A 21,049-nucleotide genomic window follows, 5' to 3' on the forward strand; every position below is an offset into this window, starting at 1 on the left:
CTTCATTGCATCTGTTGAGGTGAGTACCTGGTTTTTCTTATTTAGAATGTTCAAATGGTAATTGATACTGATTTTTAAATGTTGTATCAGCCAGGAATTTCTGGGATAATAAACCCTACTTCTTTAATTTTTAAATGTCTTTTAATAGTTATAGGACTGCTAGGTTTATGTATTTCTTCTTGATCATTTTGGCAAATTGTGTTCTTTTAAGGAATTTGTCTGCTTTGTCTTAAGTTCTCTAATTTTAATGTTTGTAAGGTTTATCATGATCCCTCATTTCCAATTTTTTAATTTGTGTCTTTCATTTTATTCTTGGTTGGTCTAGCTCAGATTCATCAAGCTTGGCAATATTAATATGTAAATCAAACAGTTCATGGTTGTGGATATCCGTTGTATGTCATGTATTGCAGAATGTTTGGTAGCCTCAATGAATCTTTCTAGTTGTGGCAATTAAAAATGTCTGTAGACATTGCCATGAGGAACAATATTCCCAGTAGAGAATCCAGCTTTATTCTTCTCTGAAAAAAATATTTTCCTCAATGATTTTTGCTTTTATGTTTTCTTTTTTTTTTTACTAGCTTTAATTTTAATTTATTTTTATTTTGTTTCTTGAAATAGAGGCTTAAATAATTGATTTGAGATGTTTTCCAATACAAGCATTTCATGCCATAAACTTTCCTCTTAAGCTTTAGTTTAGCAATACCCCATAAACTTTGATTTATATTTTCATTCAATTAAAAATATTTTCTAATTTCTCTTTTGATTTCATCTTTGTCCTGTGGTTTATGTAGACGTGTGTAGTTTTTATTTCTAATTTTTATTGATTTTAGAGAAAGTAAAGGAGAAAGAGAAAGATTTATTGTTCCACTTATTTATGCATTGGTTCATTCTTGTACATGCCCTGACTGGGGATCAAACCCACAGTCTTGGCATATCAGGACGATGCTCTAACCAATAGACTAACCAACCAGAGCCAGCAGTGGGTAGTTTCAATTTTTGTATACTTTTAAACTTTTCAGGTATCTTTTTATAACTAATATTTCCAGTTTATTTTCATTATAATTAGAGGGCATTCTCTCTATAATTTCAGTTTTCTTAACTTTGTTAAGTTTGGTTCATAAGTGGTACAGATCTGCTATATATCATACTTACTGATATTTCTGTCTGCTGGTTCTGTAACTTGTAAGAGGATTGAGATGTCCAGCTGTCTCTGCAGGTTTGTTTCTCCTTTCTGTTCTATCATTTGTGCTTTATGCATTTTGAAGGTCTGTTGTGTCAGTATGTTAGAAGCTTCTTCCCTTGGGCTACTTTCCTGGCAACTATCCTTTGTCCTGACTTGTAACAACTTGGATTAGTTTTGTCTGTTTTTGTATTTTATATAAATAGAATCCTTCAGCATAATTCTTTTGTTTTAAAGCTTTTGTGAAACAGAATTTGTGTGACATATTGTTGAGTGTACCTCATTTATTGGTATGGCTGTATTATATTTCTAAAGTGCTTTTTAAAATGAAATGTTTAAAATCTACAAAAAAATGTACATTTGCCTAGTTTTACTGAATCTTAATTATTTTATATTCTCCATCTCCCACATGGTATAACATGTTAAGTAAATAATTGACATCTTTCTTTGAGCTCTCTCAGACTCCTAATTTTTTCCCTGTTTTTCCTGAGTAAACCGTTTTCTTGAAATAAGGGTTGTCTTTTCTGATACTGATTTTATACTTTTATTGTGTATATATTGAATATATATATTCCCACAGAAGTGTCTGTGAATGTGTGTGTGTATGCATGCATGTGTGTGCACACACACATACATGCACATACATTTTATATATAGTATTTTCTCAGTTTTTAAGCTTAACATGGTGGTATGTTGTATGTACATGTGTTTTTGCGTGTCAGTCATTCAATATAACTTAAGATTATATATTTTGTCACATGTAGATTTAATACTATCATTGTGGTAGTTATATTATGTGATCATGTTTATTCTTCTACATAAGGACATGTATGTTTTCTTCCAAAACTTTTGGTATTCCCAAATAGGCTTGGACATATCTCTATGCACATGTTAGTCTTCCCTTTAGATAGTGGTACTCAGATGTGAGTGTTGGTAACATTTGATTTTTACAATGACTGGTAGACACTACTAGCATTTTGAGTGTTAGGGTTAAATATGCTGTCTATGATATGATGACAGATATGTGCTGTTAAAACATATGTAGCTAAAATTAAACATCATAAGTTATTTGAAATTTTAATGATCTGTGACATTATGCTAAAAGAATCAAAGTTTAGCAATATTGAGGCCAAAAAAGAAAAAAGCAAGAGGGATAAAGAGTAAGGCTACATAATATAATAAGTCACTAAGTTGATCAAGCAATTCTTAATTTTTATATACCTAACAGTGTAGCTTCAAAATAAAAGTAGAGCCTGGCCTGTGGTGGCACAATGGATAGAGTGTTGAGTTGCTAAGGTCTCTGTTTTGAGGTCCCAGGCTTGCCCGGTCAAAGCACATATGAAAAGCAACTACTATGAGCTGATGAGTTGATGCTTCCCACTCATTCCCCTTTTCTCTCTTTCTCTCTCTCCAATCTAAAATCAATACATAAAATTAAAAAATAAAGGTAGATATAAAGAATTGATGTAGTTATGACATATATAAATATATACAGATTTATAGTCATTGAGTACTTATAAATGATAAGTAGAATATTTGAAGTCTGTAGTTTAAAAACATGAGCTAGCTTATGTATATCCAGAACCTCTATACATAGCAAATAAATGTTTATTTACAAAGCATAGGTCTTTTACAAAAATTTACTTTATATGTGTTTACAAATAACCTTAAAAAATTCTCTGAACAGCCTGACCTGTGGTGGCACAGTGGTTAAAGCATTGACCTGGAACACTGAGGTTGCTGGTTAAAATCCCTGGGCTTGCCCAGTCAAGGCACATACAGGAAGCAACTACTATGAGTTGATGCTTCCTGGTTCTCCCTCCTCTTTCCTACTCTCCCTCTGTCCCATCCCCCCCTTCTCTTCAAAAATCAATAAATAAAATCTAAAAAAAAGTTTCTGAATGTATGCAATATAAAACAGTAATAAACAGGTTATTTAAAATAGAAATCCTTTATAATGGGAATCCTAAGAAATATACTTTGACTTAAAGAAGACTCGTGAAAAAGAATTTAGAACAGAATAACATTTAAAATGCCGCATAGCCAAACTTGTGAAAAAGCAGTTAAAGTAGTATTTAGAAGTCAATTAATGCCCTCCGCCATCATTTAATTATTTTTTTTCTGTATATCTTTACCCAGGAAAACCACATGGCTAGGAAGCAGTGAATCTGGCATTTGAATTCAGAGCTCTTTCATTTAGCGTCTTTATCTTAATTCAAATTTCAAATACAAGCACTTTTTGTATTTTCTATGAAATTGTGTTCCTCTATGATGTGTGCTTTGCTTATAGTGTGTGGTTTGTGCCTCTGTGAAATTTCTCATGTCTTTCAAGCTTTTTCAGAGTCTTAGAACAATTTCCAAATAATATTTAGAGAGAGATAGTGAGGTGGTTTGTATTCATATTCATGCAGGAACATTTTTTATGTTGCTATTGAAAACACTTTTTTGTTTTAAATGTTTTATTACTAAAATGTTTGTATAACACCTGCAAATGTGTTGCCATAGTCTCTACATAGCATTTTGTGAAGGTTTAATCAACCCAAAATACTTCATATATTAAAGGACCATGTTATTAAAACGTGCTTATGAATCTGCAGGAAATGGGGATTCTGAATTAACCGTTAGTTTGTCATGTTTCTATTTCAAAGGAGATTCAAGCTTACGAATAGTTTTTTTTGTTTTGTTTGTTTTTTGGTGTGTTTTTTTTTTACTGATAGTTTAGTTACATGATTTTAGAGATCCTAAGAAAGATATAGTAATTTGATTCTGCATTTTTCTTCAGTATGACAAAAGATTAAGCAAATACTTGAAGGAACAAATACATCTTGTAAGATAGACCTGCACTTATAATCTGTATAACGTAAAAGTTGCAGTTTCTCTGTTATGAACCCTTTACTCTTTTAGAAAAATCCATATTCACCATTTTAGACTTATCATTCCCATTTAATTCATATGTCTAGTCATTTTCAAAATTTCTTTTGACTGTCTATATATGAATTTATCTGAGCACACTTTTCCATTCACTGAGACCATGAATCGACACCACTCGTTTTGTCATTTTTTGAAATTTTGCCTTTTTTGTTCATGAAAAGGCTGTATTATTCCATATCTTTCACCCAAATTTATTTTCTAAAGTGACCCAAAATATATTTTTGGGATTACTTTTGAAGTGTTATCTTTGTATTTCAAAGCAGGCCCTTCTGAAACTGATGATGTTGATGACAAACTCCCCCTTTCGAAGTCTTTGCAAGGTATATATAACTTTTCACTTCCATTTTCCCACATACTGTTTTTGTTTAATGTTTCTTTATATCGGACAGACTGTGTTTTAGTATTTATATCTGTATTATTACTTTTCTAAATGGAAAAGGAAAAATGTATTGGCCTTTTTTTTTGAAAAACATAAATGAACTTCACAAGCAACAATTTTTCAAAATCAATTTTCCCTTTTGTGAATCTAGTAATGAATCTCGAAATGGGTACATGACACACTTTCATATTTAAGGTAAAGTACACATTTATACCTTATATCAGAATAGTCAGAAGTAAGGTTTTTATTGTATAGTTAGTAATGTAAATATCGATAAGGTCATGTTGATACTTAGCTTTTTGAAAAATTGTAAATATAACTTGTAAATCCCTAAGTTTATTAATTGAATACTTTTTTGAGAATTTTTATAGTGTTCCCTAACTTGATCATAGGTTATTTGTGTTGGCTTTTTACTTTTATCTATTTGGCTGTGAATGCATAAGATTTATTTTCTTTAGCTTTACTTTTAATGTAAATGTAATTGCTTACTTCAGATTTTAAAAAAACAAAAAGGACACAGAGAGGCATTGTTTATATGCACTCTTGTAATATTGTGAATGTGGAACAACCACCTTAAGTGTGCTTATTCTTGATCCAACCTTTCTTTTTTAAGTACTGGTCTCTTCTCCATTACCTCTCACTCCTTTGCCCTTACAGAGCTTTGTTTTCTTCGACATTAGAGTCAGAACCTAATGCTTTATAATTCCAAATGTTAATGAGGGAAGGGATTGTGTGTGAGAAAGTATATTGAAAAAGTTAATTAAAGAATAAATCATGGCTCTAGATTTATAGATTTACCTAGTGTTTTGAGCTCAGGTGAGTTTTTGTAATATGAAGTGGAAAAGAATCCCAAGATTATGGTAGCATTATAAACCTAGACATTGAAAACCAAAAATATTTGACCTAAATATGACCTTTCAAATTTAAAAGTACTAGATACTGGAAGACAGTTTTAAAAGCTGTAATCAATGCTGTTTAAATATAAAGATAAAATATATTTGAAACCTGTGTTTCAGTTTAGTATAGTTTCTGAAATTAGTTATCAATATATGTGCTGCTAAAGTGATCACTGAAATTAGTTATCAGTGGATGACAAAGTAAACTCAATTTTTCTTCCCCTTCCACCGTGGGATTTATGTTTACTCATAGGTAATCTATTTATGCACAAAGGCAGTGATTTTCAACCTTGTCTATGTTAGTAGCTAGCTCAGATATTTAAGGACAGAGGATGAATATTTGGGGGCAGTTTGGGTACTTAATCCTGAGTGGCTCTCTAATGTTTTAGATGACTATTTTCCTATTATGAGTAAAGCTACTGCACTAGTAGGATGAGCCTGTTTACCTTGTGACTGCCTAACCTGATACATTGCTTTATGTTCCAGTTTTTAGAAGCAGGCAGATTATATTACCTGAATTAAAATGCTTTTGAGACTAAAGGTAGTATCTTAAATTTTAACTTACAAATTTCCTATAAGTACAACTTTGAATAAATAATGGGGATTGAGTTTCCATAGCTTCCACCATAATAAAAATGGAAAGCAGGAAACATTTCACAGCAAAACCTGAACTTGTTTATCTAGTAGACTTAATAGAGTCTATGAGCAAAGAAAGAATTTACTTTGATTTGTGTTTTTTTGTGTGTGCGTCATTGGCAAATGAGCATGGTACTTTGAAACATAATTGTTCTATTTCTCAAATTCTAACATCTATGAGTAATTATATTGTGTAGTTATAGTAACTGACTGTAAATCCCCAAATCTGTTTAGGTTTACACTATTCATATTACATTCTTAAATAATTTTCTGAGTTTTCAAGTAGAAGTGTTAAATGTTTTCTGAATTAGATCACATTATTTGAAATAACTAAGAGATAATCAGTTTGTATTTGTTCTGTTATATGTTTTAAATTATTTGCATTGTTACCTAGTTTCTCTTCTTTCAATGTAAGTTTTTATTGGTTTATTATATGTGATTAATTTTCTTTTAGGAAGCCATCATTCTTCAGAAGGCAATGAAGGAACAGAAATGGAAGTACCAGCTGAAGGTTAGAAATCAAGGGATTTTTATTTTGCTGTATTTGTATTATTATTTTTTTATATTATAGAGGTTATGATCCTTAAAACACCTTATTTGTCAATAAAAAGATCATTATTTTGGTGTGCCTTCTTAGCCAACAGGTTTTTTTATTAGTCCTAAGATGTAATATACTTCTTTTACTGTACTGAATAATAAAGCATATGGGGATGAAAACTTAAAGGGTAAGTAAAACTCTTCCTGATGCAAAATGCTGCCCTTTATTTTCCTAGTCATCTTACATCATATTAACATTTTTTTAAAGAAATAAAGGCTTCAGTGTTTTAGAATTATAATGATTACTGGCTCTGTTCATATTTTATTTTTAAATATACACTGCTCACAAAAATTAGGGAATCAAGGAACATGCAGATACTCCAGTACTTTCATCCTTTTGTATAGTGCATTTTCACCAATGAAATAAAAGTTGGTTTTGCATCTCATTTGCATAATCAAACAACTTTCTTTGACTTGTTTGCTTTTCTGATGTTCTTGTTTAATAAAATAAAAAATCATGCCTGGCCAGGTGGTGGCACAGTGGATAGAGAGTCGGATTGGGACACAGAGGACCCAGGTTCGAAACCCAAAGGTTGATGGCTTGAGTGCAGGGTCGCTGGCTTGAGCATGTGATTGTAGACTTGACCTCATGGTCGCTGGCTTGAGCAAGGGGTCACTTGCTCTGCTGTGCCCTCCCCCCCACTGTCAAGGCACATATAAGAAAGCAATCAATGAATAAGGAGATGCAATGAAAACTGATGCTTCTTATCTCTCTCCCTTCCTGTCTATCTGTTCCTCTCTGTCTCTTTCTGTCTCTTTCTCTGTCTCTGTCACAGAAAAAAAAAAAATCAAATACTTCTTTTTTTATCACTTCATATTCATTTTGAAATATCCACTAGTTTTTGTGAGCAGTATATTATTTAATGGTACCATCTTTTAAAGTAGTCAATATATTCTACATAAGATTAATAAAGGAAAGATGTCCTCTCTGCTTATTTTTATACCCACTATTACCTCATGAACTGCGTTGTGTATTTAACATCCATCCTCCTTTGCTCTCAGGATTGAATGAATGTTTAATTGTGGCACAGCTTTTTAAGTTATTGGAATCTTGAGGTAAAATGTTAGCATGTAGAATGGCTTCCTATTTCTAAGTTGTTTATATAGTTTCAAAAGAGTTTCTATAGATTGTTCCCAAGGAAAATGACTGGTAAGGTATCAGAATCTTGTTTTAGAATTATTATTTCTCTCATAAAGTGGTCATGTTATACTTTTTTTTCTAAGATAAAAATGTAGTCTATTCTGTAACAATTTATTCCGTATACTTGCTGTTTATTTTCTTTTTAAAAGTAATTAATTTGATCTTTTACCTTCTCTGAGTAGAAGGAGTTCTTAAGGTCCCTTAATGTTGGCTGATCTTTTCATACTCAGTTTTAAAATTAGTGTCTCTAACTGGATTACATTTCGTGCAGAAATGTTGAGATGCTCATTTTAAACAATATTTTACTTTTTTTGGAGATATTTTTAAGGAAGATAATGTGTGTATGATTTTTTTTTTATATTTTACTGTGTGGAGGTAATTAGATGTTCCCTCTGTAACAAAATCTTCTATTTTGAATTGGTAGTATTTTCAACGAAGTACCTATATAAGATACACGGGCTAGGGTTCATTGGACACTGAATTGCTTTACAGTTTACAATTCTATAGTTAGATGTTGGGCTTTCAAATACTTTATTTTTGAGACGATTTTTATTGTCATAGCAGTGTTAATAGAGTGAATTGAACTTTGGGTCTGGTCTTTTATTCCTTTACTAACTAATAAACAATCTTTGGCAAATCAATTAATCTCTCAAACTTTGCAAAGTCAGAGAGTTGATGAAGATACTTTCTAGCTTCTAGCACTAACATTCTGATGTACATATATATGTTTTGTGCAGTAACACAACTATTAATAAAATACTTAATTTTTAAAAGTGTCTTACATATGAAGTTAGGGGATAAATTCTTGTATGCATTTTTTTTGTCATTGTCTTGTCTGAAGGTCACTATTGCAAAAAAATGTGGTTTTATTTAACAGTATAAACCACTCCTAGGATTTCTGAAAGCAAAGGAGAAATTTTTTTTAAAAGCCTTTGTTTTTATTCTAGCATTTTCTAGTTAACAGCAGGAAAATAACTGTAATTTCACTAAAATCTTACTCCTTTAAAACTACAAGTTTTATTGAGTCCATTAATGCAGGTAACTTATTATCTGATAGTTTTCCAGAATTTTTCTTTTTGTTTTTTTTTAAATCCCTATTTCTAATTAAAGGGGTCAGATATTTTAATAAATATGAGATGAATTAAAATGCCAGTAAATTTTTATAGTAGGCTGCTTTTGTAGTATCAAATCAATAAAATGTTGGAACATATAGAAAGTGCTTTATAATGAATGTCATTTTAGAATTTTATTTTTTTCAAGATTCTACTCAACATGTCCCTTCAGAAACAAGTGAGGACCCTGAAGTTGAGGTGACTATTGAAGGTTAGTTATTGAAAAGCCTTGATTCCAAAAGTTTACTTCTGGTCATAAAAACACTTGTCACATTCACATTTCTAAGTATGCATTTCATTCATTCTTAAAGGAAACTTGTGATAATGAAGCATATATGTGTATGTGTGACCAAAGCAGCCCACTTCCCAGCAGTGCACCCAGTGCTTTGGGAGTTGTAGACAACAAAAGTAAGCTGTAAAAGAGCAGCGGCCTAGGCTATGCTTCCTATCATTGGGAATTGAGAATAAAAAATGAAAACTATGACCAGACTGGATGAACATGAGACCAGATTCTATAGTTTTATTATCAGTTTGTGATAGCTAGATCTAATTAGTATCAGTAACCCCTGATCGCTATTTGAGTAAAATGGAGGAGGAAGTGTTGGTAGTTCAATTTTTAAAGTTAGTTTTCCCCCTAAAATACTATTAGAGGCTAACATATAACCTGTTGTTAAAAACTGTTTTCGAATCAGTAGCTACAAATATAGTATAAACTAATCTCTATAGAGCTTTAAACCTAGTTTTTTCTTCTTCAGAAATAATGCATGAATGCAGATGAACCAGTTTGTATTCAATTATTTTAAAATTCAGCTAATATGATTAACAGTATCATGTTTTATATTTAATAATTATTAAGTACCTATTGATTTTTTTCTTTTTAAATTGTCTCACACTACTCCTCTATAAATTTTTCCCCTCAAAGTAATTCTTTTCTAAGGAAAAATATTGAAACAATGCAATAAATTACACTCTGTTATCTTTACACCTGCCCTGCTCTAAAAGTCCCTGTACTTACTTTATTGTGTATACATGTAAAAATAATTTGATGTATGTATACACATGTATATATATTTAGGTTTATAAAAATAACATAGATGATTTCAGCATACATTATAATGAGCATTTAAAATACACATATATCACATTTACCATAGTTTTTTTCCCCATAACCACACATCTTGTTACTTCATCTTTTTTTTTAAACTACTGCATAATCTTTCTTGATTTTATCTTTCTCTCTTTTTAATAACCTATTTCCTTCTGGTGTTTCCTTCTTGGTTGTTGATAGTTTTGGCTACTTACAACTGACTATTCATAATGTATGTCTTCATTGCTTCTAAAACATAAGTTGATTGGTAGCTGTCACCTAAAATAAGAATTTTTCTCATCCCTCATGTCTCTAAATAATCTATATATTTCTTTTGTCATACATAATTTTACTAACCTAAAAGCAATTTTGAATTGTTTATAGTCTTAACATTAAATAATTGAATGTTTTTTTTAAGTTATAAGCCTCATTAGCTATCAGAGAAGAAAGTTTTAAGAGCGTATAAATACTATAAACAAAAAAAATACTATAAGTACTGAGAACTTTGTCCTTCCTATACAGATAGGAAAAATAGATTATTATCAAAATCTGTTAGGACAAAAATTTAAATAGGAAAATAACCAAGTTATGTTTATCAAATCTTAGAGCAGATAAAAGGCTGTGTTAAAATTGTTTAGAAAATAAACACATGCTTTTATAGTATAAGACCTTTAAAGAGATGTTAATGAAAATCACAAAATAAATGGCTAATGAACCAGAAACTTCAATTTTTTTTCAATTTTAATTCTTTGGAGGGAGTGATAAGATTTTTTTTTTTTTTTTTTAAACAAAGATATACTACTACAAGATGCTTTAGCATTCAAATTTGTCAACAGGCCCTGGCCGGTTGGCTCAGCGGTAGAGCGTCGGCCTGGCGTGCGGGGGACCTGGGTTCGATTCCCAGCCAGGGCACATAGGAGAGGCGCCCATTTGCTTCTCCACCCCCCCCCTTCCTCTCGGTCTCTCTCTTCCCCTCCCGCAGCCAAGGCTCCATTGGAGCAAAGATGGCCCGGGCGCTGGGGATGGCTCCTTGGCCTCTGCCCCAGGCGCTAGAGTGGCTCTGGTCGCGGCAGAACGACGCCCCAGAGGGGCAGAGCATCGAGCATCGCCCCTGGTGGATCCCAGTCGGGCGCATGTGGGAGTCTGTCTGACTGTCTCTCCCCGTTTTCCAGCTTCAGGAAAAAAAAAAAGAAAAGAAAAGAAAAAAAAATTTGTCAACAAATAGTAGAATTTTGCTGTATGGGTGGCTTTATGTTCAGAAGACCAGTGAAATTCCAGGTCTGTAAGTAATTGGTTCACAGAGTAGCATTTTTTCTATGGCATAGATGTTTGTGAACAAAGTATATATGAGCCTTAATTAAATTGCTAATTGTTTTTATCCATACAGTAAGGAGTGTAAAGTTTTAAGTCAGTGATATTAACAAGGAAGGTCAAATGAGAACTTGCACATCTATTTGATATTTTTTTTTAATTTTTCTAGAAAGATGATTGCAAAGTGGTAGAAATGCGTTCCATATCTATGATGAGAAAATTAACTTTAAGTATATCTTCATAATAGAAAAAATATACAGGCACTGAAGTTGTGATTTAAAAAAAAAATGTAAATGACACAGAGAAAGACTCGTAATTATAATATGTTTAGTGGGGGGGGGGGCATCCTCGCCTTTCGTGAATGAGGCAAGTTTAAAAAGAAAAGTGTAGAGAATGACATTGGTTTTGTTCAGAAAAATATTAGAAGGTAAAGATAATGCTACATGCCTGTGGACTTATTTTATCCTGTTGCATCTTTCTGCATTTCCCAAATAGTTTATAGAAAAAAACTAAAAAAAGAACTTGGTCATCATGTACGTTTGTCAGATTTTCCATAATACTTTAACTTGGATATTTTTATTTGAGATTATGTGGCATTACAAAAGGGCTAGTTAGTTAGCATTGATGCAGATGCACTGTCTCTGCGAGCTAACACTCCTCACCTGGTGCCGGTTGTGTGCTTTTTCATTTGTGATGGCCCGCTTGTACTTAATTCAGTGGTGCACATTTCTAACTTGCGTGACTTAGGTTTGAGAAATAGCAGTAATAGGGCTGTGCAAGCTTTAATTGCATAAACACCATGAGTACATTTTCAAGTAAAATCAAATTGCTGCCAATGTCTTTGATGTGTGCTTATCTTTGACATGTGCAGAGAAAATCTTTCCTCAAACTTGTTTAAGGTCTAGCTATCAGGGGCAAGCTAATAATAAGACTATTTTTGCTTTAAAAGAAGTTTCCTAATCATGCAGTTCTTGGTTAGGGCATTGTTTCCCAAACCTGAGCCATTCACATGTGTTCATTTTGCTGTGACCTAACCTTACCCTATTCATCAAAGATTTTTTCTCTTAAGTTGATTTTAAAGAGCTTCATTGAAAAATTAATTTTGCATCTTCCAAAGTAAAACTATCTTTGAAATTTTAAATTTTATTTCTTTCTCATATACATTGAAAAATATACATAAATATTTCAACAAAAGAATACAGTTCTGTATATATACTGCTCACAAAAATTAGGAGATATTTCAAAATGAATATGAAGCAATAAAATATCCCCTAATCTTTGTGAGCAGGATAGTTCAAATTACCAATATGGACTACAATTTGGATAGTAATGTTTTAGAGCTTCAGTAGTTGGATTACCTGTTATTCTCTGGTAAGAGCCTTTTTTGTGAAATTCATTTTTCGGATCTTGGTAAATATTTGGCTGCTGCATATAATTAAGGATTACATTATTCAAATGTTAATTTAATCATTCTTTAAATACCAAGCAAGTTTTATGTCCTGGGGAGGGACTGTCCTAGGTGCCAAGGATTTAGGAGTTAACAAGATAGGCAAGGTCTATTGGAAGATTTTAAACAAAGGAACAGTAGGTTCTTTCCTTCACCTTGGAGAAGCATGGCTGCTGTGTTTGGAAAGTCTGACAGCGAGAAATCCACCTTCCGCGGCTATTACTAGTTATCTAGGGCAGATAACATGGTGCTTTCATAGGATGGTGACAGTGAACAGAAGGGGTTGCATTCTGGGTATTTTCTAAAGATAGAGTCAATACGCTTTGCTGTTTGTCAGTGTTTAATTATTGTGCTTATCTTGTAAATGTTACTGGAGTGTTCATAGAGTCCGTAATTGAGTGGGTTGGCATTTGAAGAGATTTTGTGTCAGGAGTTATGACCTGGATCCATAGGCGAAACATGCCATTTGTTAATTTGAGATGTGTAAGATAATTAATGTCTCTGAGTAATTTCAAAAGTGATAATAACAGTGCCAGGTTGATTTTGATTTGTTTTTTGTTTACTTTGAGTAGGTGTCAGATTGTATGATAAAATATCACCAATTGATTATATTGAAAATATGAGTATCAGAAAATGATTTATATCCTATTAATGCATTCACCAATAACATTGCAGTAACAAATTTTAGCTCTGAAGTGTGTATTTTCTGTAGGCACATTTGTAAATATGATGCTAAAAGAAAAACAGATCTTTTCTGAATACAAATTTTGAGTTAGAATCTGTTACTACCACTTGTGCTGGTTCTGGTAAAGTAACTTACATATTCCTGAATAATAGCTTTTACATGTTAAAATGCTTTCGAACTCATTTTATAAGCTTTTAGCTTTGATGCTATAAGTAGTTTGGACTAAATTTTGAAGTAATCCAAAATATGTCTTTTCTGCAAAAAAGTGGTTGTTTATAATGTTTCAACATTGTGATATTTAGAAAACAGTGCTACCTGCTGGACCCAATTATTAGAGGAGAACAGAGAAATAATTTTGATTTTGAGGTCAATAAAAACATTTTCTTATCCTTTCTTAACACCAATTATAGTTTGTTGTGTTTTTTTTTTTTTCAGTAGAATGGAGAAAAAAACGGAAGGTGTGGTTAAGTCCATTAGCTGTTATGATTTAATTCTACATTTCATATATTTAAATGGGTTATTCTTTTATTATAATGTATGGTGTGATATTTTATCACAAATAATTAAATTCAGCTCTTTTTCACATTTCATTGATTGAACTTGTCACTTGAAATGTGATAATCAGTTTTTAATATTTCATTATCTTTGTTAAAGATTATAAATTATTTGTTGTCTTGTTAAAAAAAATTCTCCCAGATTTGCCATTTTTCTCTTTTTTTCTGTTTATGACCAATGAGATTACTTTTATAAATATATTTATACTATTAAATCCTTTGTGTTCTAAAATAGGTTAGACAGAAGAAGTGAGGTCTTAAGACTAAAGAGAAGCACTCTTGGCCTTTCGCCTTGGCCTTAGTTTCAAACAGTTAGATTATAATTGAGATTAATATGGTAATTGCAGTTCTTCATTACCTTCCTACAGCTGTATTTTTTTCATTTTATACTGTCAATTTTTATTTTATATAATTCAATAACAACCAGTTAAAATGATTATGTAATATTTTAGGTGACATTAGCCTATAGCGAAAATACTTGTTTTAAATTTTATTGCTTAATGTTTGTGGAGAAATATTAATATTAAACATATAAATGCTTTGATAATATTCATTGGTGAAAATAGCATGTTTCATTTTAACCTTTGTAGCATAAAAATACTCTTAGGCTTCTAAAAATCTGTTTGGAAATTAGAAAGAGGGTTTATTTATTTTTTATATGTTTTCAGAATTGAAAGCCAAACATATTAATGATACCAATGTTTTCTCAAATGTATCTAACTTAGGTTTCAATCTAATTACTTAATAATCTATTACAGGTCTTTTGCCCATTTTAATTCTTGTAGTAATTTAATGATTATAAGCCCAGGTGACATAGTCAAGTTTTATTTTTAATAGTTTGTCATTTTTAAATTGTTTCCTACCAAAGATTTTTCCCCCCTGAATTTGAACATTCATTCTACAGTGGTATTTAACACCTGAAAGTTTTTCTAGTGTCGTATATTCTCTATATGATGTTTTCCTGAAGTAGTGTCCCCTAAATTAACATTTTTTGTTTTTTCCAACACATAATTGCGTCATAATGACACCTTATCTGGTATTGATGACATTGGTGCCTTTTTATCATATTGGTTAGACTAGCCAGTATAATGATTTCAGGATATCAGAATATCTGTTGAAATGATAGGAAGAACCCAAAGTCTCTTGATGTTCACTCTGAAGCTATGATAGCAATGAGATACAATATTTGAGGCTTTAGTTAGATTTTTTTCTTGATTAATATACAAAGTATGTAAAAGTTATCCATTGCTCTTCCAGGCAGCATTGTACATTAGGTTTAATTTGGATTTCATGTTATCTATTTGAGAGCTTACCTGTTAGTTTAGTGAGAGTTTTACCCATAATGTAATTTCAGCTGCACTATCTAGTGATGTGACATAATTAAGTCACATAACATTTTGAGAGCCTGTTTCTTTTCCTGTAAAATGAGAATGAAAAGTATACTGATCTAAAAAGGTAACTTATATTTTAATGTTATCTTCTTGTCATCACTAGTGTCTTTAACACAGAAATTCTTCTCTATCCCATATTTATTTTTAAGTACAGATATCTTAAAATTAATATTTGCAATAATTAACACATGGTGTTTGAGCAGAAATCTTGGTAGTGGGCCACTTATATATTTTCAGGAACTATAAGATGGACAGTGCAGACTTTTCTTACTTGAGTTAATGTCCTTAATTCTAGCATTAGTAGTATTAAAGTATCATAGCAATGTTGAGTTGCAGACATACCCATGAAGAAATTAGTATGAACTCTTTACTACAAATGTCTTGAGAAGTCAATTCTATGCTTAAATCTCTGATAACTCATTTCTACGTAGGTTTTGTATTGACCAAATCAACATTACCTATTTCACAAATAACGTAGCCTATTTCTTTAATTAGATAGTCTGTGTTCATTGAGTGTTTAATAGTTATTTAACTTTCCTTGATTATGTATGCTTGAATTTTATATGTTTAAATATTTTTCCATTCAAGCACTGTTTTCTCTCCCCTTTGTTATATATTTGTATAACTGTAGGTAGCTGTCTCCATTAAAACCTTTTTCTTAAAAAAACAAAATAGAATGTAATTCTAGAAAATAGAATATAATTCTAGGCAGCTGTCTCAGAGCAGCTATGAGAGGAGAAGGGAAAATTTATAATGACAATTCAAATTAAGCAAAGTAAAAAAAGAGGTGAAGATGGAAATACGAGGTATATTCACTTGAGCACACCCCCAAAAGAATAGGAAAACTTCAAAACTCAGAAAAATATGCCAAAAATGAAAACAAGTAATAATATAAAGCCCCCCATATCTTTTGAATGTCTAGGATTTAACAGGTGGTGACTAACTCCTTTAGTCTGTTCCTCCAGTGATGACAGTTTTCTTTTTCAAGATGATGATTATTCTCCACCTACAAAGAGACCAAAGAGCAGTGAGCCACCCCAGCCGCCAGTCACCGAACCTGCTAATGCCGGAAAACGGAAAGTGAGGGAGTTCAACTTCGGTAAGTTTTTGATTAAATACAGACCTTTTTTCTTTTATTTAGAACTCCTTCTGTTAATGATGAAAGTTATAGCATTCTTTAGGGGCATGCTGTAAAATGTATTACTGTCTGTATATAATAATAATATATATAATATATATAACAATATATATTATATATATACATAATCTAATCAGAGGAAAACTGGAAAGTTTCAGTTAACCCTCTGGGCTTGTGTGACTTTCAAGTCATGTATGAAGATGTCGATATTTTCTTTTATTTATTTATTTATTTATTATTTTTACAGAGACAGAGAGAGTCAGAGAGAGGGATAGACAGGGACAGACAGACAGGAACGGAGAGATGAGAAGCATCAATTATTAGTTTCTCGTTGCGCATTGCGACACCTTATTTGTTCATTGATTGCTTTCTCATATGTGCTTTGACCGTGGGCCTTCAGCAGACCAAGTGACCCCTTGCTTAAGCCAGAGACCTTGGGTCTAAGCTGGTGAGCTTTGCTCAAACCAAATGAGCCCGTGCTCAAGCTGGCGACCTTGGGGTCTTGAACCTGGGTCCTCGGCATCCCAGTCCGAAGCTCTGTCCTCTGCGCCACCACCTGGTCAGGCACTGAATATGTTGATATTTTATTAATTTATTTCATTTTTACCACAAAGTGGCATATATATCTTGTTGTATAATGTCTTAGTAACCAATAACATTCTTGGTAGTGGTTATCAACTCAAACCTGAGATATCAAAGTAAATGCTTTTGCAAGTTATCTGCAGATAGAAGTCATAGGAACTATCTTGGGCAATTGTCATTTTTTCATCTATAAGTGTTTGGTAAACAGGAAAAAGCCTACATAATAGCTCTTGGTTTATATATCTATAATTTCTTATTTGTTTGCATTTCAACATTTTGTTACTATTTTTAAGTAATAGAGCTTTGTGACTTTCAAGTCACAGCTATAATGGTAGGGTTTGGTATGTTTGCAATAACGCTTGGCTGTTCTATGAGATTGTTCATCGCGTACTATAACCTCAAGCATCAGTATACTTTGTTGGAATTTAAAATTGATACTGCATCTTGTTTATGTCAAATGAAAAAGAATTAGTAGGAAAAGAGGACATCCTATTTCAACTTCTGTAGATAGACCATTAGAAGGGATGAAGAAAAAGAGAACTAGTGCAATACTTTTACAGTCAAAGGTGTATGAAAAGAGGAAATAGCACATTGGCCATTATTTTTGGATAAGAGGAGATGCTGCAAAAACCTGCGGTGCAAAGGGGTTCCCAAAATAAAATGTTCAAAATGCAGTGTACATTGTGCTTGTATTTAACACCAAGCACAAACTGTTTTATGGAATTCCATACTTAAGCTTTTATGCACACAAGTGCAAATGTTGTAAGCTGTTGTTAAATCAAAGTTACAAAATGCATTTGTTATAATAAAATAGTTGAAACTGTTGAATTCATTGTTAATTTGTATTTATAGGTTGATATTTGTTGATTTCATGTTACATAAATATTTTTATAGTCATGAAAAAAATATTGGCCCATAGATAGTTAACTTGACATTGTTTAAACATAGTTTGTGTTTACCAAAGCAGAAGATATTCTATCTTCTGATGTTAACTATAATTAATAGACTTTAAATCAATGTTAATGACTTAATAATTCATTTATTTTTCTTAGCTTTAAAACCTTATTCATTTAAGATACATTTTTTATATCTTTCTTTTTCTTTCCCTATAACTGCCATCAGCGAATCTAACCAAACCCCGGAGTGCATGATGTAGCCTGTTGAAGGGACTAAATAAAATATTATTGGCAAATTGTGTTTGTGATCTTTATTTTGAATAGACAGAACATTTAGCTTATATACAGTTTTAAAGATAGCATGTTAATAGTTTAATTTGTCATAAAGTCTCATTTCTATACAACATAGACATGTTTTAGTAAGTTTCCCGAATGACCTTGGAGACATCCCTCTTTTTGGCCTCCATTTTGCAGTGTATTGGTCTTTTCTGCCATCCTGCATTACAGAAATTATAAAGCTAAAAGGAGATACTTGTTATGAAGTGTTTCAAAATAAACTTTAAAACATCCCCTATAGTCTTTTATTGAACCAATTCCAAGAACCACCCAAAAAGGAAAAAAAGTTCTTAGGAAAGCAGTAAAATTATAGATGTAAAAATATAAGATGAAGATGGATTTAAAAAAAAAATAGGATGTGTTATGTAGAAAAAAAAGTCATTAGATGCTGGGTCATAAAAACTTATTAGTGCTGTCAAATGGAGTAATTATTGAGATTTAACTTTTAAACTTTCAGAGAAATGGAATGCTCGAATTACTGACCTACGTAAACAAGTCGAAGAGTTATTTGAAAGAAAATATGGTGAGTCTAAACTCAAAAATTCTTGCAATATTTTGTTCATAAGTTTTTTAACAGTGCAGTTACTGTTCATCTAATGTGAACAAGTTCAGTTCTACAGTGAATTGTGCCTTAAATATCTGTCCCTCAGAAGATCATTGGATAGCGTCTGCCCAAATACTAGAATCTTTGTTTCTAGATTACTAGAAAGCTTAGAAAAAGTCTTTTTTTCCCCCATTAAGTGTCAATAAGCATTTCTTTTAAAGTTTTAGCATGTATATTTAGGACTTTGTTTATATACAAAGTGGGGCAAAATTAGATTTACAGTTGTGAGACTGATGCAGAGTTTATTCTTGTGTTATTATTTATTATATTGTTTACTGTATGAACAACTGGAAACCTGCTTTTGCCCCATGCTGTATTTGTTGCAGAGTCCTGGTTCTTGGAGATTTTTAGATAGTGAGACATATACCTGCATGTGCCCTGACCGGATATACCCGGCAACCCCCATCTGGGTTCATGTTGGAATCAACCAAGCTATTTTTAGTGACTTGAGTCTGATGTACTCAGACCAGCTGAGCTATTCTCAGTACCTAGGGCAATGCTCAAACCAATCAGGCTACTGGCTATGGGAGGAAAAGTGGCAGAGAATGGGGAGAGGGAGGGAGAGAGAAGCAGATGGTCACTTCTCTTGTGTGTCCTCACCAGGAATTGTACCTGGGACGTCCATACCCTGGGCTAATTAATGCTTTATCCACTGAGCCAACTGGCCAGGGCCTATTCTTGGAGATTTAATTGAAGATTATTTTCTTAAGAAATAGTCTTCCTTGGCCCTGGCCAGTTGGCTCAGTGGTAGAGCATTGCCCAGTGTGTGGAAGTCCCAGTTTTGATTCTAGGTCAGGGCACACAGGGAAAGAAACCATCTGCTTCTCCACCTGCCCCTTCTTTTTGTCACTCTATCTCACTCTCTCTTCCTCTCCTGCAGCCGTGGCTTGAGCCTGACCTGTGGTGGCCCAGTAGATGAAGCATTGACCTGTAACACTGAGGTTGCCAGTTCGAAACCCTAGGCTTGCCTGGTCAAGGCACATATTCGAGTTGATGCTTCCAAAACTCCCCCCCTTCTTTCTCTCTCTCTCTCTCTTCCCTCTCTAAAATGAATAAATAAAATCTTAAAGAAAAACAACCTAAAAAAAAAAGAAATAGTCTTTCCTAATTTGTTGTGTTAAATCTAGTGTTCATCTAGATGCCCTTATTTTCCCTTATCTTGATATATAGCTGAGTTTAAGTTAGATCACAGATTTTTTTCCCTTTTATTTTACTATTCTATTTTTTATATGTATCTCAAATGTGCACCTAAAAATAGCAATAATTATTTTTAAATATGTTTTGCTGGGATGTTTTTTGTTATTTGGAAGATTCTTTGCAATTAAGTGTAAATTGTAAAATATATTAGTTTTAACTTGAAAATCTAATTTCTGTGGTGCTACCCTATATCACTGAATTTTTCTAAGTGAAGTTTTTAAATTATAAATTACATTGGCATTATTTACTTTAATAAAGTTGAACATTTCTCTCTCATGGTTGCTTACCTATCCCTCAGTGAAGATTTAGAATTAGAGTAAATTTAATAATGAGTTGAATAACTTTTCTTTAATATATTTCAGTTACTTGTTTAAGGTTCTCTTAGTATTATTTCATATACATACTTCCCTTCTTCCCCTCTTCCCTTCCCTTCTTCCCTCCCTCTCTTTCTCCCTCGCTCTTTTTTACATGCAGAAAGGAGGGGTGGGAGAAAGACATATCAACTCATACTTGCTTCACTTTAGTTCATTGATTTCTTATTGGCCTTGATTGGCCAAGCCCAGTGCTTTGAACCAGCAACCTCAGCATTTCAGGTCAACGTTCTATCCACTGCACCACCACAGGCCAGGCTCCACTTCTCAATACAGCTTTTGCCAGTGGTTTTAATTGATCCACTTTAAAGCAAAAACCGATAGCGTTCTACACAGGAAACAGTATAACATGGTGATTGCTTTAGGGGAAGCTACTTTCTTTGCTATATGTGAATATGATTTTGAGAGATAGTGTATCAACAAAGGATGTTAAATGTAAATCATTATTAATGTGTAATGTGATATACTTGAAACTTTAGTATAAATATTAATGTTTAGCAAATAGACTTTTATATAAAATACCAGCAAAAAAGTGGGGTTGTTCTGATGAGAATTTCTGAGGCAGGAAAGGTCAAGGG

At 32.4% G+C, this 21,049-nt stretch overlaps 1 protein-coding gene across 13 annotated transcripts in view; it reads left to right on the forward strand.

The window, feature by feature from the left end:
• GTF2I (general transcription factor IIi) overlaps nucleotides 1-21,049 on the forward strand; it is a 132,192-nt gene that overhangs the window by 72,135 nt on the left and 39,008 nt on the right. For 8 of the 13 annotated variants that reach the window (XM_066382427.1, XM_066382429.1, XM_066382434.1 and 5 more), the window contains 5 exons: nucleotides 4,372-4,431; nucleotides 6,477-6,533; nucleotides 9,021-9,083; nucleotides 16,336-16,446; nucleotides 18,757-18,822. In XM_066382427.1, the coding sequence (XP_066238524.1) occupies nucleotides 4,372-4,431; nucleotides 6,477-6,533; nucleotides 9,021-9,083; nucleotides 16,336-16,446; nucleotides 18,757-18,822 (357 nt within the window). The remainder of the gene's footprint in view (nucleotides 1-4,371; nucleotides 4,432-6,476; nucleotides 6,534-9,020; nucleotides 9,084-16,335; nucleotides 16,447-18,756; nucleotides 18,823-21,049) is intronic. The other 5 variants (XM_066382428.1, XM_066382431.1, XM_066382432.1 and 2 more) reach the window with 5 other exon arrangements.

This window comes from Saccopteryx leptura, chromosome 4 (genome assembly GCF_036850995.1).
Source record: "Saccopteryx leptura isolate mSacLep1 chromosome 4, mSacLep1_pri_phased_curated, whole genome shotgun sequence".
NCBI classification, from domain to species: Eukaryota; Metazoa; Chordata; class Mammalia; order Chiroptera; family Emballonuridae; genus Saccopteryx; species Saccopteryx leptura.